This window comes from Acartia tonsa, chromosome 15 (assembly GCF_053477335.1).
Source record: "Acartia tonsa isolate MP-2025a chromosome 15, ASM5347733v1, whole genome shotgun sequence".
NCBI classification, from domain to species: domain Eukaryota; kingdom Metazoa; phylum Arthropoda; class Copepoda; order Calanoida; family Acartiidae; genus Acartia; species Acartia tonsa.
The window spans coordinates 11,030,751-11,049,457 of NC_137274.1; the positions used below are offsets into that span (position 1 = coordinate 11,030,751).

At 35.0% G+C, this 18,707-nt stretch overlaps 1 protein-coding gene across 3 annotated transcripts in view; it reads left to right on the top strand.

Moving 5' to 3' along the window:
- The window catches only part of LOC145307246 (aryl hydrocarbon receptor nuclear translocator homolog), a 37,168-nt gene extending 35,401 nt beyond the window's left edge, over window positions 1–1,767 (top strand). Inside the window, exons 17-18 of one of the 3 annotated variants that reach the window (XR_013875365.1) lie at window positions 6–765; window positions 971–1,767. Coding sequence is in view for 1 of the 3 variants with exons in the window: in XM_080149619.1 (XP_080005745.1) it covers window positions 7–57 (51 nt within the window). In the remaining 2 variants the exon portion in view is untranslated. Of the gene's footprint in view, window positions 1–5 lie in introns of all 3 variants that reach the window. The other 2 variants (XR_013875364.1, XM_080149619.1) reach the window with 2 other exon arrangements.
- Window positions 1,768–18,707: the final 16,940 nt, after the last annotated feature.

Here is an 18,707-nt window from a genome sequence, read left to right on the forward strand (position 1 = left end):
TATGAACAGGCTACTTATGAGAATCTCGGATCTATGTTTAGTGGGCAATATCAGTAGTTGAGCAGCTAGCCGTCTACTACACTCTTACCAACAAAGTGAATTGTAGCGAAGAAAAAATAAAATTTTGTATAAATTATCTTTTTGTATATATATATAGTAACTTTTTTCTTGTATTATTTTTACACCTTTTGGGATGGGAGGGGTAAGGGGGGCATATTGTTTTACATCAAGGGGTAGGGTGGGCAATAAAGTAGCCTAAAACCATAATTGTTTTAATAGATTTCCAATTTAAATATAATTCAAAGATTTTTGTGTTAAAAATTAAAAGATTTTTTCCCCTCGATTCAAACCGGTTCTGAGCCATACAAATCATTAAAATTAGCCTCCGGTCCCCCACCCCCTTCCCTTATTTTTAGTAACTTATTATAATGGACAGTAGTAAAATGTCGTTTTTCAAAGTCGTACGCAGCCATACGCAATGTTGGAGGGGTGACACAAATTTCAGTTTTCGCGAAAATTAGATAATCTTGCAAGCATAGGAAGCTTTTATCTTATATAGAAATCAAATCGCGAAAACTGATATTTTACATTTGCGTCACCCTTTCAACATTGCGTATGACTGCGTACGACTATGAGAAAAGGCATTTTATTATTGGCCATCGACTTAATATTATTATAGTCTTATCTATATCCAGTGAATATTTGTAGATATAATTAGTTTTGTTGTAATAATGATCATGATTAGTTCAAAATTATTGCTAGGAAGTAGCGATAGGCCGGATATCCGGATGATTTCTAATGCCGGATATTTGGATGATTTCTAATGCCGGATATTTTGCCAACGTTTGATATCCGGCAAACCACCGGATACTCGGCCGGATATCCGGCAAACCATCGGATACTCGGCCGGATATCCGGCATTAAAAATCAGCCGGATATCCGGCCCAACCTTATTCAAAATTATTGCTAGGAAGGTTTATGTAATTTTACCAGAGAGGGAGGGGACATTGGACTGTAAATTACATAAGTAAGTACCCAAAGTATTATAAACTTGTTTAAATCTACATTTTGTAATCATTATTAAGAGAGGATGTATATCAATTTATCGTCCATTGTCTTATCCCTGATAATACAAAAAAAAATACAAGATTAAAAATGAAATGTGTCAAAATTTAACAAAATAAAATATTTGAATAGTGCAACTACTCTTTAATTAAGTATAATACGGTCGTACGTCCTGTTCAAAAAAAAATAGTTGGTGCTCAAACTTTTCAGCCAATAATTTAACAATTGGGTTTAGTACATCCATTTATCGTCCATTGTCTTATCTATTAAGATTCCTGAAGTAAAATCTCATTATAAAGCTTGATTCAGCTACGCGTCATATGGATATAGTTCTCATTGGTTTTTATTTCATGTGTTAAAATGCATTTACTTGATTGATTGATTGGTTGATTTAGTTGGAGGGGGGGGGGGGTGGAGGAAGTGGCATGAAATAATTAAAAGTAGTAATGCATTAAAGTCCCCCCAAGAGAAAAAGGGGACAATGGGATGTTTATTACACTAGTCCCCAAAGTTTTATAATAACTTTTTCTTATTGGTTAGCTGAACGTTCGACTTTGGGGACTCGTTGATTTATTAAGTTGAATGTTCAAACGTTTCAAACACTAATTTTAATCCACAGAAGGGGTAATTTTGTGTATTATCAAAGGGGTGTACATCAATTTAACAGTTATTGCCTTATCATTTTAGATTTTTGGGTCACCCCCCCCCCCTCAAATATTTTCAGAGAGAAAAAATGTTCCAACTAACTCTTTTGGGGCGCTTTTAAATCCTACTTAACCTAACCAAACGTTTGGTTGTGGTCCTTTTTTTTGCTATAAGGGAATATGCCAACATAAAAATATGAAACTTTCGTAATAGTTATATGTCGCACTTTATTATAAGCAGCTTTCCGCGGATATAAAAATGTACAAAAATAAGGCCAAAACCAGTTTCTTTAACCCCGAGATGCCGAAGGCATTGACAAAAACTGGTTTAACCTTATGATTGTTAATTTTTATATTTGTAGAAAACTGGATATAATATGCTGCTATACATAATTTTTCAGTATGACTGAGAACCGTTTCTAATCCAGCGGATATTAATCGGTTTCGAATCTATACTGGAAAATGTATTTCTCTATTCCTTATTTTTAGTTAAGTCTTAAATGTACGTTTTTTTGCGTAGCGAAGCTACTGTATAATGCAAACAGCGGTCTGTTCGTCCGGAACGCTATGGGGGTATCAAATGTGATTATCTTGGCTGCTATTGAAGATGACAGCCGATTTTTTTTTTGGGGGGGGGGGGAGGGGAGGGTCAAAGATACCCCGTACCAAAGAGCGTCCAGTATTTTATTTATTTTGTCCTTCAGTCTATCGGTCATGATACAAAAGAATAATGGGGGGAGGTAGGTTGTGCTAAAATTCCGTAAAAGTGTGAGTTTTGGCTTAAAAACAGTAGTAGAACAGTTATATTCACTAAATATGTGTATTCCTTATTGAAAAGAACTAAAAAAAATTATGTATTTATATTAAGTGAATATTATCGTTCTACTACTGTTTTTAAGCCTTAAAACTCACACCTTTACGGAATTTTAGCACAACCTACCTCCCCCCATTATTAAATTTTTTGTAAGGTTTCGGGGTTCTATACTATTAAATAATCACGTTTATTATTTTATGTGCTTCGCTACTTATGGATGTTGTCATCCTTGTTTATTTTTAATGTGAATTGTACAGCTATTCATTAATTATGTAAAATAAAATTGTCAAATATAAAATGTTTTTTTTTTTATTAGTAGCGATGCTACTCTACAAGTAATTGTGTCTGTATGTCCTTTTATTTATTTTTTATTTTGGGATGGAGTGGAAATTGGACTCTAAATTATAATAGTTATTTCTCGCATCGTATTATAAACGGCTTTCCGCGGATATAGAATGTACAATTATAAGATTAGAACTAGTTTTTTAGCCCCGAGGTTTTGAATCTTATGATTGTACATTTTTATATTCGTTGAAAGCTGGATATAATACGATGCTAGACATAGTTTTTTCGTATGGATGAGAACCGGTTCCTATCCACCAGATTTGAATGAATACGAGAAATATGTTTATACTAGTTATAAGAGTTTGGGTATAGTCCCTTTCGGGGCAATCTACCTTAAGGGGCGATTCTTCGTATTTTCACAGTAGCTTTTCAACTATTTCTAGCCCCTGCGGGTCCAATTGCCCAACCCAATATGACGGATCGCCCCTTAAGGAGCGTTGTCACGATAGATACTATACCCAAAAGTTTTATTTACGAGTTATCTTATTCGTTGACTATTAAAAATAAACAAGGTTCCACAAATACTTTAGATATATACTAGGGGTAATTTTGTTAATCGTAATTCGGAGTGTACATTTAATTGTCTTATCCCTTTAAGATCTTGGTTTATACATTCAGCGTTTCCTGCCCAAAATTTGAATGTATACATTAAGTAGCCAAAAACCATTCTGGAACCTATATTAACACAGCTAAGTAGCAGAAAATAATTTAGAAGCAGAAGGAAGAGATCTTTGAAAAAGGAAAAGAGGTAGTTGTCTGTATATACAGGATACTAAAGATCTGTTCCTAAAGTAAAACGTCCTAGGATTTTTTTTAGAAATTATGAAATAAAAAAAATCTCCCAAAATTTTTGGTCATAATTAGGGTTGGGCCGGATATTTTTTTGGCCGGATACCGGATATCCGGCTGATTTCAAATGCCGGATATCCGGTAACCGGCCGGATATCCGGCAAATATCCGGTTATCCGGCCAAATTACCGGATAACCGGCCAAATTACTACATATTAAAGTATCAAAAAAGGATGTAGTCCCTTTTGTGGCAACGCACCTTAAGGGGCGATTCGTTGTATTTTTAAAATTGCTTTTAATAGGTTATTTTAGGTTATATTTGGTTAGGTGATTGCCCCGCAGGGTTAGGCAATTAGCCCCGCAAGAGGACTATACCCGCAAAAAAATTTCTTCATAAACTAGTGTTTTATATTATACTAGCGGCTGCGTCCCTAGTATCTAGGGATATTAGAAGGGAAATGAAAGTGCAGAAAAATAATTTTAAACCTTACAACGACTTTTTTTTATAAAAATGAAACAGCCTATTACCACCCTGGGACCTATAAGAAGCTTCACTCTAAAGGAGAACATATCAGTTCAGCAGTTAGCGAGATCCTTCGCTACAGACAAAAAAAGCTTACTACTTTGTATAATAGGATAAAATTAAGATTAAAACTTAAAAATTAAGTAAGTATTAAATGATCTTTCTTCTTAGCAAATAAATCTAAAGAACTATTACTTCTCTCAATCTGTAATATCAACCCCTAACGGTTGGAGGATGGGCGGGGATGTGGCGTTGAATGCCTGCCCCCCCCCCCCCTCTGTTTTTTTCTATCCAAAGTTAGAGGGCTATAACTAAGTGATTTTCGAAATATGGGTATGACACATAACTGAGAGTTGAAATTTTGTTAATACCTCCTTCCTGGCGGGTACAGGATGCCAGCAAATCTGGTAAAGTCATTCAGGTAAAAAGTAAAAATATTTTTTTACTTAAACAAAGCATTTCATGTTATCTAATACTAAAATATCCTATAGTCGTACATCCTCATTTACTAAGTATATTTGCGATAACTTTTATTTTATAGGTTCTTCCAACTTTTAACATTTACAAAACAGCCTGCTTTATTGTTTCAAGATCCATGTCAAATCTATATAGGAAATAAATGTCTATAAATGAGCTCAAGTTTTCCAAGGAATAAATGTTCAAAACTCATAGTGCTCCAATAATCCTCATTAAACTCTCATTGACCAAAGCGATAAAACCTTTATTCTATTTGTTTATGGAAGAATAAAGTTTTTCAATCCATGTTGATATTTGAATTACATTGAAGTATTTAATCTTGATTTAATTAACAAAAAATATACATTCATAATATAGAATATCAAAGAAAACTCTGTTTTAAAAGAATTCGATTGTAGCGACACTTCCGTAGTGTTCAAATATTAAAACTAAAATTTTAATCATATTAACCCTTTGGTGATGGTAATGTAAATAAAAAATATAATTGAAGAAATCTTTTTAAAATCGTTTAAAATATTAAATATTTACTTCTTTCTTTTAGATAGTAATGGCGAGGGAGGAAAATTGAAATAGATAAATAGATATGTACTTATAGAAAACTAGCCAATAGTGAGATAGTTATATCGAGCCAACTCTAGTATGTAATATAGGTGTTCAAGTTGATTTCAGGTTCCAGGTATAATCCTGCAAGTCCTGAACCTCCAGGTCTCCAGAAATCTTTAAACGGTTCCTGTGAACGCAAATTTTTACTTGAAGATTTCAAATTTTAAACTTAGGCTTTTTTATATATCTTCATGACATATTACAATTTCATAAAATCTGTTGCCGTTTACCTGCAAACCGTCGGTTTGCGGCTGGCAGCTGCCAAGTACTGCTGCCACCGCCAAAATCTATGTTTTGAGATTTCTAATATAAAATTGTTCTTCTATCTTCAATAATAAGAAAATTACAGCCATTTAAGATTAAAAAAACAGAGATTTTTGTTGCAAAATATAAAAGATTATATTGCCGGATATCCGGCCGGATAGTTTCAATATCCGGTATCCGGCCGGATATTGAAAATGGCCGGATATCCGGCCACACCGGATATCCGGCCCAACCCTAGTCAAAATCCACCAATCAAATTTAAAATGGAAATAATACACCCGAACCTCGATTTCTTGAATAACTTTGTACACAGGCTGAAATTTTAGGATTATTGCTGAAAAGGGATAAGACAATGGCTAATAAATTGGTGTACAATACATCTGTATCGGTATGTATTTCTTGTATTCCCCGGCAAGTTCGAACCCATTAATCCCTTTTTTCCTTACACCAGAATTCCCCAGAGAATGAGTGTGTTACGCGGCATTCCAAACTATCTCCGCGCGTGGCTTGTAAACGAACAAAAGACACGCGCACTTTTCCTTTGATAAGTCCCACGTGAGGAGCTACGTGAATGAAAATAATGTATTGCTTGAATATACATGCGCTCTGATGTGTGGAATATCTCAAATAAGCCTTCCTGCTTAGTTTGACATCATATGTGGTAAGAATTTATCTTTAATTCTTGAAAATAAGCGTAGAATGGTACAATTTTATGAAGAAATTTAAATCATTAATTTTTCAACAAATAGACCATTTAACTGCTAAGTTTTGATATACGAATATTTTCCTTTATATTATTGATTATTTTATTCTAAAATTATCAATTTCTGATGTGATTTAAAGGGCGAATATAGGTTTGATATAATATGAGCTTATTTCAAAGGTGCCATTATATAGATTATAAATAACTTAAAGATATTGACATATCTAATTGTATAAGTCTGTTTATAGCTTAAAACCTTTCTAACTCAAGATAATATTATGTAATAAGTGTGGTTCCCTAAGAACTCAATTACCCTAGCATCACACAAGGCTTCGTAGCAAGGTTGAATTAAAAAGCTTTCGTTAAAGGATAGTCGTAATAACGTGGAAACCAATTAATCAGGGGTAAATATACCCATCTTCTACCTTAATACAAATTATATAAAGTAAAATATTTAAAAGTTTAAAAAAACATCAAATAATGTAAAAAGTAAAAAAAAAATAATTGATAAAATTTTCTTGGAGGAAGAATGATTTCAAATCCCTGTTTTTTTAAGGTTCGTGTGTGTGTGTGTTAAAATTGCGTACATCAGGGTTTTTATATTTTCCAGAATCAACCAATGATCTTTGTACAGAAAATAAACTTTAAGACGTATTATTTACCCTAGTCAAAACTTTTACGCAAATTATTTCTACGCTTTTTAAAAATTGAATTAAAGAGTATATAATCTAAAATAATAAACATTTAAATTATCATTTAAGATGCGTGCCATTGTAATAGTCAATCAAACTTAAGCAAAATAGTCAAAAAAAAGTCTTGTAAAGGGCTAAAATAAACCGTTTGTCGTCAATCTCATTTATCATATGTTCAATTGAAACAGAAAATTGCAAAATCTACTTAAGGATTTTTTTGAATTTTTAAATTTGGCATAGATATTCTAAAAGTATGAAATGGCACCTTTCATATAAGCTCATATCATATTGAACCTATATTCGCCCTTTAATATGATTCGTGCCAATTTTAAGTTTTTTAGAAAATTCATATTTTTTATTAAATTAAAATCACGCAACCTTGATGCTAAAAAATAATAACAATTAATTTTATGTAATTAATTCTTATATTTTTGTTTTAGACTTACTGTTTTCATGGTAATAAATACACATTCGTAAACTTCACTATGTTGGTCATTCGGAGGGCTTCGAGATAAGATTTCGAGAACGGCTAGGCATTGCGTTCCGAAACAATGAAAACAAGACAGAACAGATGCAGCTAAGAAGAATCTGTGAAGTTTTGTGAATGTGTTGGTTGTGATACCTTAACACACATTATTATAGTCGTAATCAGTACAGTTAACTTTAGTGACAATCATGGGTCCTAAAAAGAATAAAGGTGAACAATTGAGTAAGCGGCTGCGTCCAGCCGTTGATGCCCTAACCAGTGAGCTAAGTAGAGTGATGAAGTTGGTCAGTGATACTTCAGAACTTGATGTTAGACATCTCACTAAGGAGTCAATCCTTGTCCACGACAAGTTCGAAACGTTCGACAGCATCATGGGCGGTTTTAGCAAGCTTGGTTTGAGAATCCAAGAGCTTGATGAGTTTAGTGACATTTATTCTGATATAGTTACTGTGCAAAAAGACTATAGTGCCTTGAAAGATGCTCTTGATGCTATAGAAGAGCTTAGTGACATTCAAAGTGTTGTTGATGTAGTTGGTGATAATTTGCCTAACCATCAGGCTGAACTATATGATCGATGCTTGAAGATCGTGAAAGTTATTAAAGGGCCATATTTTCCCTTGCCTGATTCAATTATAAACACTTTGTCTGCATTGATGAAACAATTGGCTGAGGTTAAGCTTGAACCTATGAAGCCACCCACGACGACGGCGGGTGCCTCGACAGCATCGCCATTTGTGTCACCATTTGGCACACCACACTTCGCCACCGGTTCTATGTTCACGCCAGGATATATGAATCGTGTTGACGAGCGTCTTCTCCCCTCTTTCGACGGCCAGGAAGCATCCTACGTAAGTTTTAAAGACAATTTTAAAAAGCTTACTGTAGGACAGGACCCGTCGTATTTGCAGTTATTGTTGAGCAGTGAGAAGGTCTGTAGAAATAAAGAGCTGAGACTCCAATTAACTCAGATTCAATCGCATGAATCTCAGTGGGCTTACCTTGACTCGGGTTTCAAGTCTAAGACACGTCAAATGCTCTGCCTTTTCAACCAATGGGAGAAAAAGTCTAAGCCCTCGGACTCCAACCAGATTGTGACTGTGTTAGCAGAGTTCGGTGGTGCTGTTAGCCAGCTAGAGCAGCTGACTAAAGATGATGAAGATGATGAGGTTACCACCAGTCAGTGGTTGACCGTGATCCTTCTTGAGATGTTATCCAAGAAGTTACCTCGAGACTTTCAAGATAAGCTTAATTTGGCATTGGGCTCAATGGACGTCCCAAATGTGCCAAAGTTGATTCAGATTATCGAGGAGCAGAGGGGCGCTATTTTAATGCGGTGTTCGACTGATATGGACACCCCCTCTAAGAAGAAGGGTAATCCTGCGACAGCGGCTACCGCCGTAGGTAAACCTGGTAAATCTAAGATGAAGCAGTCATGTTTTGTTAATGGCTGTAATGATATGCACTTACTTCACAAGTGCCCAAAATTTCATGACCTGTCAGTGCCAGACAGGAAGAGTTTTGTGGAGAGTGCTGGATGCTGTTGGCTTTGTTTGCAGAAAGGGCATAAATCTGTGGATTGCCCGAAGGCAGATGTAATAGGCGGATGCAGAGTGAACAATTGTGGTAAGACCCATAACAACCTTCTCCATGAGAGTGTTGATATGGCTGCCGCCGTCTATGAAGCACATACTTCCCCTGAGGCGAACCTAATGTTAATGTTACAACAATTAGACGTCGTTGATATTAATCGCCAGAAGGTCCCAGTGTCCGCCATGTGGGACACTGGTTCAACTATCACAATGGTAACCCAGTCACTTGTTAATAAACTTCAGTTACCTTTCACTGGACGTTCAGCAAGAATTTCTCTAGCTGATGGTGAAGTTAAATGTCTCCCGACGGTCAAGCTATGTTTAGTTGATCGACACAAGAATTATCACATGTTAGAACCTGTGGTAGTGCCTCTCATTGGTCCTAAAGAGGCGATCTGCTCCATGAATCCTGTGGAGGCAGCTGTTTTGTTTGATATGAAACCTGAAGATTTTACTTTGGTTAATGGGCAGGTGGATTTGCTCATTGGGCACCTGTGCCCGTCGATGTTTCCCTACTCTGAACGTTCAGTAGGAGAAACCATGCTTTACTCCAGCCTGTTTGGATCTGGATATTTTGCTGTTAGTGCTAATGGATTAGCAAAGAGTAGGTATGTTGTCTGCTCAGATTTCGAGTTGGAAAGTGAAGCTATAGGGTTTTTAAAACCAGAAAGCTCAGATGTTCAGCCGCAGCCGACTGTTGGTGCTGCTTGTGATGCTATTATTGAACCTGTTGGTTCTGCTTGTAACGCTGCTGATGAACCTTTTGGTTCTGCTAGTGCTGCAGCCGTTGACAACATGGCTACGGCGGTTGTTGCCGTGGCTATTACTGATAATGATGTTAGTTGTGCTGCAGTTAATCCTGATGATATTGGTAACGATACTGTAGCCGTTGATAATATTGTTACGGCGGGTGTTGAGCCGTTGAATGATTCGGTTCCAGCCGGACAAGAGCCGACGGGAGTTTCGGTTCCGGCTGGACAAGAGCCGACCAGTGTTTCGGTTCCAGCTGGACAAGAGCCGACGGGAGTTTCGGTTCCAGCTGGGCAAGAGCCGATAAGAAATTCGGTCCTGGCCGGACAAGAGCCGACGGGAGTTTCGGTTCCGGCCGGACAAAAGCCGGTAGATGATTCTAAGTTTTATGACAGCCACACTTGGCTGCTGCCAACCTTGCCGCCCGACACAGGGTAAGAGGCCTGCAATATGGCGGTGGAATTATGGCGGGTGTTGCCGCCAGAAAGTCATTGAAAATTTTCAAACCACACATATCTAATCTACAACATAAACTATTTATGTGTGAAAATGATCTTTAAAGAAAAAATATTACAAGTTATATGTTGAGCTTGTGAAAGGAACCTAAATCGGTTCTGTAAAGAATAAGTATTCATTATTCAACTAATTTTATTGTTCATACCTAAGCACAAAAATTCTACAAAACTGTTTAGACTTTTAAAGCAGATTTTAAAAGATTTTGTTTCTTTAAGTATGATTTTGGAAAGCAAAGTTCGTCAAATGATTTTTGCAGAATTTAAATCGAGAAAAATAGATTTTTTGTACAAATTATTTTTCGAGGTATTTTTTTATGGTTCACGTTTACTTAAAAAATGTTATTTCTCAGATTCTCATATGAAATAATGCATTAAAGTAAAGAACACAACATGTAATATTATTATGATAATGTTTAAAATATTCCTCATTATTATTTTAAAAGATTATCGCAAAAAATCAAGATATTTGTTTAAATTTGTAAGCAAATCAAAGATTTTCTTTCATTCCGGAGGCAGAGATTTTTAACAATTCACGTACAAAAGTTTTTCTTTCACTCCGGGAGCTGGGATTCCTATTAATCCACGCGTAAAGATTTTTTTTCATTCCGAGAGCAGAGATTCGTAGTAATATACGTACCTAGCGATTTCGGACAATTTTAAACCTTGAGAAAATACTTTTAGCAATTATTTTCCTAGGTACATATATTTTTTGTTCATGTTTAAGCATTTATAATAATGAACACGATGTATGATATTATTAAAATATTGATTATTATTTTATATGAATATCACAGAATTAATTTAAGATAAACTATGCATATTTTAAATTAACTCTACCTTCATTTTTATCGCATATATTAAAATTGAAGCAGTATTTTTTTTAAAAAGAAATTACCCATTTCTTAAGATTTATAAGTAACGCAAATTTTCATACAATTTCGTTTAAACTTTCAAATCGATGCGAGATTTTTTTCATTTGAAATGCAAACTTAAGTTTTTTATACGTTTTCGCAAGTTCTTTCAATGATTTAAGTCTTTCCGAGACCTGGGATTTTTTTCGAGGAAAATTTCCTAGGTACCTATACAGATATGAATATTTTTATCCTTGTTGGATTGAAATTTGATATGATAAGAAATTAACAAAATGAGATTTTTTACATCATTTAAATATTTCTTTATGATTTATTACAATCACATAAATAATTTAATATTACATGCATATTAAAATTATTACTATTTACCTTTGAACTGATGTATCTAAAGAAAAAATGCAGATTTTTTTCACGATGAATTAAGTAGATTCTTTGATTTTCGTAGAATTTAGCTTAATAAGACCGCTTTACGCCGTACCTAAGCTCTGTTTCCTCGGCCAGGCCCGACGCAAAACGGCAAAACTAAAGCATAAAATATTTTATTTTTATTTGATTGCTTTGACTGATGATTTAAAAGTTTCTTTGAATTATTTCATGATTCTTTTTATTTTTTGATTTGAATTAAACATCACTAATTATGTTTGTTTCAGTTGATGCATCCCTGCGCCAGAAATCCTGTTAGAAATTATGCAGTATCAAAAGTTGTGATGGAAAGTCATAACGTCCAACAGGATAGCTGGAACATGGCATTTATTAATATTTGATGGATATTGTTAGTTTGTATCTTGAGGGATTCATTCTAACTGAGGCCCAAATTGCCTTTAATTATGACTGTATGAATATGTATATGTTGCTTTCTTCTTAAAACAGAGAGAAATTGCAGATTCAGCATTTTAGAGAAATTCTTTTCTATATTGAGCTTTTGTTTTATTTTAGTAAATTTAATTTGCATAGTTCAATTGCAATTTTAATTTTACGCAATTTTGATTCACGAAGATTTAAAATTATGAAATTTTAATTTTCCGAAGTTGATGATTTTTTTTACAGTCATATTTTATTTAGATTTAAGTATCTATTTTATTAAAACATGTTTAGATTTAAGGATCTTACTTATCTTATCTGAAAAATGTTTAGATGTAAGCACAATTATTTTTCTGTTGGAGAAAAATTCTAATTATTGAGAAGTTTTTATGCAATTTTACTTTTCTTTTCTAGCAAAAAGATTTAGTAGAAGAAATGTTATTATTTAATCTTTCTTTCTTTTGATGAAAAAAGTTTGAGTTGATTATTTAATTATCGATGCGATTTTTAGTATAAAAATCATTTACCTATTTTATTATGTAGGTACCTAATTGAAGTTTAGGTACTATTGATTATTAATTCATGTATTCGCAATTACATGGTCTGTAATTCTAATTTTATTGAGATTATGAGGCCATGATATAATGAGATGTGTGAGTGGTAAATGTGCAATTCATGAATGTTGAATGCTTTTCCCATTCCTTATTCCTGTCCTTATGTGGTAGCTGAGGCGGTTTGAGTCATTGTGGTATTCGTAAGTTACCATAACCAATTTTAGGCCTTATGGCCATGACATTTTAAACTCTTGTGATTTATGCGTTATGAGATTGTGATTTTGTGGACACTGTCTGCACGCATATTGCAAAGATGAGGTATTGTGTTCGATTCCCAGTTAATAGACGGGTGTGTATCGGTATGTATTTCTTGTATTCCCCGGCAAGTTCGAACCCATTAATCCCTTTTTTCCTTACACCAGAATTCCCCAGAGAATGAGTGTGTTACGCGGCATTCCAAACTATCTCCGCGCGTGGCTTGTAAACGAACAAAAGACACGCGCACTTTTCCTTTGATAAGTCCCACGTGAGGAGCTACGTGAATGAAAATAATGTATTGCTTGAATATACATGCGCTCTGATGTGTGGAATATCTCAAATAAGCCTTCCTGCTTAGTTTGACATCATATGTGGTAAGAATTTATCTTTAATTCTTGAAAATAAGCGTAGAATGGTACAATTTTATGAAGAAATTTAAATCATTAATTTTTCAACAAATAGACCATTTAACTGCTAAGTTTTGATATACGAATATTTTCCTTTATATTATTGATTATTTTATTCTAAAATTATCAATTTCTGATGTGATTTAATATGATTCGTGCCAATTTTAAGTTTTTTAGAAAATTCATATTTTTTATTAAATTAAAATCACGCAACCTTGATGCTAAAAAATAATAACAATTAATTTTATGTAATTAATTCTTATATTTTTGTTTTAGACTTACTGTTTTCATGGTAATAAATACACATTCGTAAACTTCACTATGTTGGTCATTCGGAGGGCTTCGAGATAAGATTTCGAGAACGGCTAGGCATTGCGTTCCGAAACAACATCCTTAATGATTATACACAAAATTCACTTTTTTATCCTATTATATAAAGTAGTAAGCGTTATCTCCTGTCCCGAAGGATCTCGCTAACTGCTGAACTGATATTGTTTTCCTTTACAGTGAAGCTTCTTATAGGTCCTGGGAAGGTTTTAAACTATTTTTGGGGAGGTTATCTTCAACCCCTCCCCCCCCCCAAAAAAAAAATATTTTTTATTGTTTTTAAACTCAAATTTAAAATGGGATGAGGTCGACTTTTCCCCCTCCTACCTTAAGTGCCCCTAGAGGCTTCTAGGGGGCGTAGCCGCTAGTAGATTTTAAAAAGTGGTTAAAACGTTTAGACCCTCAACTTAATAACCCAACCAATACAAAAAAAGTCCCCAAAGTGGTTGAGCCAACGAATTGGAAAATGTTATCATAAAACTTTGGGGACTTGTGTAATACGGACTCAGGCAATTGTAGAATAGCCTAAACAAATATTGGTACTTTCTCTCATAGTTACTGTTAATGACTAAACCCCCCTCCATCATTTTAAAAATAAATAGGGGGAAAAATACATGTTTATTATATCCTAGAGCTAATTTAAAAATTTTGCTTGCAACGCTTTTATCTTAAACCAGCGGCTATGCCCCTAGAGGCCTTTAGTGGCAATGTAAATGTTTGTATTTTTATTCCTAATATCCAATTTCAGGAATAATTTTCTTTGTTTCTAAGTCTCTACGTAAAGCGAGAATTTAAATTTTTTTGTGATTTCTCTTGGGAGGGTGGTGTTATCCTCCCCCAAAATAGTTATAAACCTTCACGGGACCTATGAGAAGCTACCCCGTCAAGGTGAACCTGATCGGTTCAGTGGTAAGCGAGATCCTTTGGTACACAGACAAACACACATCCTGTTACTTTATTATGAGGATTGAACAATATTTTACCGCGAAAATTGAAATACATGAAATTTGCGTCACCCTTCAAATATTGCGTATGACTGCGTGCGCCTCTGATAAACGGTATTTTCTTACCTGTCATCATTTCAAAAATGGGAGGAGGGGGGGGGGGGGTTCTTTGCTCTACTAGTGAATTTGAGAAAACAGATGAACATGGAAATCGTGCCATGTTCTGAAGACTGACAAAAATAACTTGTTTAGAATATTCCAGGGATCTAAAGGGACAATTATTATAATAAAGTAACAGGATGTCTGTTTGTCTGTGTGTTTGTGTGTCTGTGTGGTTGTACCGAAGGATCTCGCTGAACCGATCGGATTCTCCTTAACAGAGTAGCTTCTCATAGGTCCTGAGAAGGTTTATAACTATTTATAACCTCCAAAAAATTTTTTTACAATTTTTTAACTTAAATTAAAATTGGGGTGAGGGGCACCCAATAATAGTTATTTCTCGCATCGTATTATAAACCGCTTTCCGCAGATATAGAATGTACAATTATAAGATTAAGACCAGTTTTTTAGCCCCGAGGTGTATAATTGTACATTATTATATTCGTAGAAAGCTGGATATAATACGATACTAGACATAGTTTTTTCGTATGGATGAGAACCGGTTCCAATCCACCGGATTTGAATGAATACGAGAAAACCAGTTGAATTTACAGTCCAATGTCCCCACCCTCTCTGGTTCGTATTTCACATAAATTTAAAGAGAAACTCTCTTATTATTTTTTTATCGAATATTAAAACAATAAAATTAATAGAAATTGAAATAGGTGAAAAGTTACTGAAAATACGAAAAAAGCCCCTTAAGAGGCGTTGCCACGAAATGGATTATACCCCATTTTGTTATCCTGGGCCTTCGGTCCCTCCTAGCTAACAAAACTGGTATTCATCTTATAATTGTACATTTTTATCTACGGAATTTTATCTATAATACGATGCGATAAATAACTATTTCCAAAAAAAAGTTAAAACATTGGAGTTTCCTATGAGGATATAAATGTCTTCTTTTTTACAACAAGGGAAAATTCTTGAACAAGGATGAAAACAATCATAAATAAGCAAAACAGACAGACAGACAAAATAAGAATACGAACACCTGAGCTGGATCTTTAAATCATTTTAGTGGTGAGCCAGATCGGGGTGCGCCGAATTTCAGCTAATCACAGCGCGGCATTTCATAAAATGCTGTGCTCTCATTGGTGGAAAGTTGGCTCACCCCGATCTGGCTCACCACTAAAATGATTTAAAGATCCAGCTCAGGTGTTCGTATTCTTATTTTGTCTGTTATATTTGTTATATATGTTATATTATATTTTTGGCCATTTTACTTAAATGATTCGTTATGTTCCTGTGTACATAAACATATCTAATACTTTTTTTTTTGTAAAAATTTTAATATTTTTAAAAAACCCTGCTATATGCTTTATAATAGACTAGCGGCCACGCCCCTAGAGGCCTCTAGTGGCACTTTAAATGTTTTTTTTTAATAATACGATACCTATCTATGTTGCTTTCAAGTCTCTAGGTAAGAAAAAAATTCGATTTTCTTGTGATTCTTCTTAGAAGGGTGGTGGCACCCTCCCCCAAAATAGTTATAAACCTTACCGAGGCCTATGAGAAGCTACCCTGTAAAGGAGAATCATATCGGTTCAGCGGTTAGCGAGATCCTTCGGTATAGACATCCTGTTACTTTATTATAAGGACTAGCAGCTTCGCCCCCTAGCCTCTAGGGGCTTTGCCCCAAGAGGTAATTTTAAAAAATGTAGTACACGTGGTGCAGCACCAAATATTTGGAATTTCATATTCATCAAAAAAAAATTGAAGGGGAATTTTTTTATTTTTGGGGGGTTGGGGGTGTCCCACGCCCTAAGAAAATAGCCTAAAGCCACCACAGGACCAGTAGGTATATTCCCTGAAGAGTAGAATACAATCAGTTCAGTGGTTACCGAGATCTTAAGGAGAGACAGACGGAAGGACAGACATCATTCTACTTTGTATTATAGATAATGTCTCAAAGATAAGGCAAAAAAGAATAGATAGATAGAAAAGAATTTAAATTGTTTATTATCTAATCAAGAAGTATTCAAATTGCTATCACGAGAATATTTCAATAACAAAAAACAAGGATGACACCACTCATGAGGAGTAAAATACTTCAAAGTATTATGACTTATTAAAAGGTGCGGGTATATTCCTTTTCGTGGCAACGCCTCTTAAGGGACGTTTTGTCGTGTTTTTAAAATGGCTTTTTAGAGGTTATGTTAGGTTAGGTGATTTCCCCGCAAGGTTTGTCAATTTGCCCCCCAGGGTTAGAGCCCCCCGCAGGGGCTAGAAATGGGGTAAAGGCTACTTTGAAAATACGCCGAAACGCCCCTTAAGAGGCGTTGCCACTATATAAGGGACTATAGCCAAACTTGCTTATGGCTGACATTATGTAGTGCGACGGCGCAAAACCTGCAGCTAATTGAGTGATAATTTTAGAGATGCTTCACTCTTAAACGACAAACACAGTGGGTTCAAAATATGTAATAAGCTATATAAGTTGGAAAGAATTTTAATAAATATAATAGATTTGAAATCTGCATAAAATTTTAAGGATTTTTAATAAAATTATTTTTTTTTGTATAATTCTTTATCTATAAGCGAAAATACAAATTAAGTTAAATAATTTTGACATCTGTGATTGGTGGATTGAAAACTATCTGCGCTCTGATTGGAGAAGCTTAAGTGACGTACATCATTCAACCAATTAGAGCGCAGGTAGTTTTCAATCCACCTATCCTATTGGTCAAAATTTATGAACTTAAATTGTATTTCCGCTTTTAGGTAAATAATTATACAAAAAACAAATTTTATAAAAATCCTTAAAATTTGATGCAGATTTCAAATCTTCTCCCTCTAACATTAAAATTCCTTCCAACTTATATATCCTAATGTACAAGTTTATTCTGTGAAAGTCATTATTAAAAGCAAAGCTTAGGATTGGTCCGTCCGTAACGAATAGCTTATAGCTTTTTTCGTTAATTAAGGCATGTTAGAATTGTCAAATTGATTTCAAACTTTGCATGATGATTCCTGTAGTAGTTAAGTACGCTTTAGAAAGCGTAACAATTCGAAATATATAATCGTTACCAGAAAATAAGCATTTTTTTACATAGAAAATCAACGTCTTTAACAGACTGACGGAATAAGTAATTTTTATTCTGTATTCTAATTTTTTTAATGAAGCAGCTTATAGTGCCTAATAAAAAATTGTGTTATAAAATACAAATGACATATGAGAGGCCAATTACTAAGTATACTGGCCTATCATTGGTCATTTGAATTGTATAACGTCATTTTATTAGGCATTATATGCTGCTTATAATAATCTAAAAAAAATCACTTTTCTCTTAAAGTCTCAAATTTTGTCTTTATAATGTTTAAGAGGGGACAATGGCCTGTTTAATACACTAGTCCACAAAGTTCTATATTAACGTTTTCTTATTCATGTGGTATTCGGCAACCGTGAGCCATGCCTATGGCACCCCTGACCGGGGTTCGGGGAAGGGCCACAGGCCCTCCCCCGAGTCCTGGGGAAGGGGTCTGCCGACCCCCTCCCTATGCCTAAAATTAATGATTGAATCTGACAAGCTTTATTATGGTTAAGCTGCATTGTTAATTCCCCCCACCCTCTCCAGGGATGGGGGATCATTATTGCCCAAACTGACTATTGTATGTGTATTATAATGCTTTTATGTTATGATTATTTATTCCTATCTGTGTAGCTATTGTTTGTTGTATATAACTTTAGTAACTCTTAGACCTTCAATAAAGGAACAACTGAATAGATGCTGTTTGTTATTTAGTGATTGTTAGAGAAGCGTAGCTTCTCTATAGTAAGGTGTCCACGTCTGTCACACTGCCGTAGTCTTTTCGAACTCTGGTGTCTGCCATTTATCCTAGGCGGATACCACAACTTGGTGACAGCTGTGTGAGATTACGGCAAACCACAAGTGTAGAGCAGACGCGCAGCTGAGGCTAAGGTACTCCCAGCAGTGAAACTGGCAAAACTGACACAAACAACCTGAATTACCCACCCTGGATAGCAAGGTCTAACTCTGCATCCGGCAGTTGTGGAAGTGAAACAGCGAAACTTGACGGAGAACCGCGAGAAGCGCCGACATCTAACGGAGAATTGAGCGCTCAAAGGGCTGAAACAGGCCTGCGGACTGGCTGAAACAGGCCAAA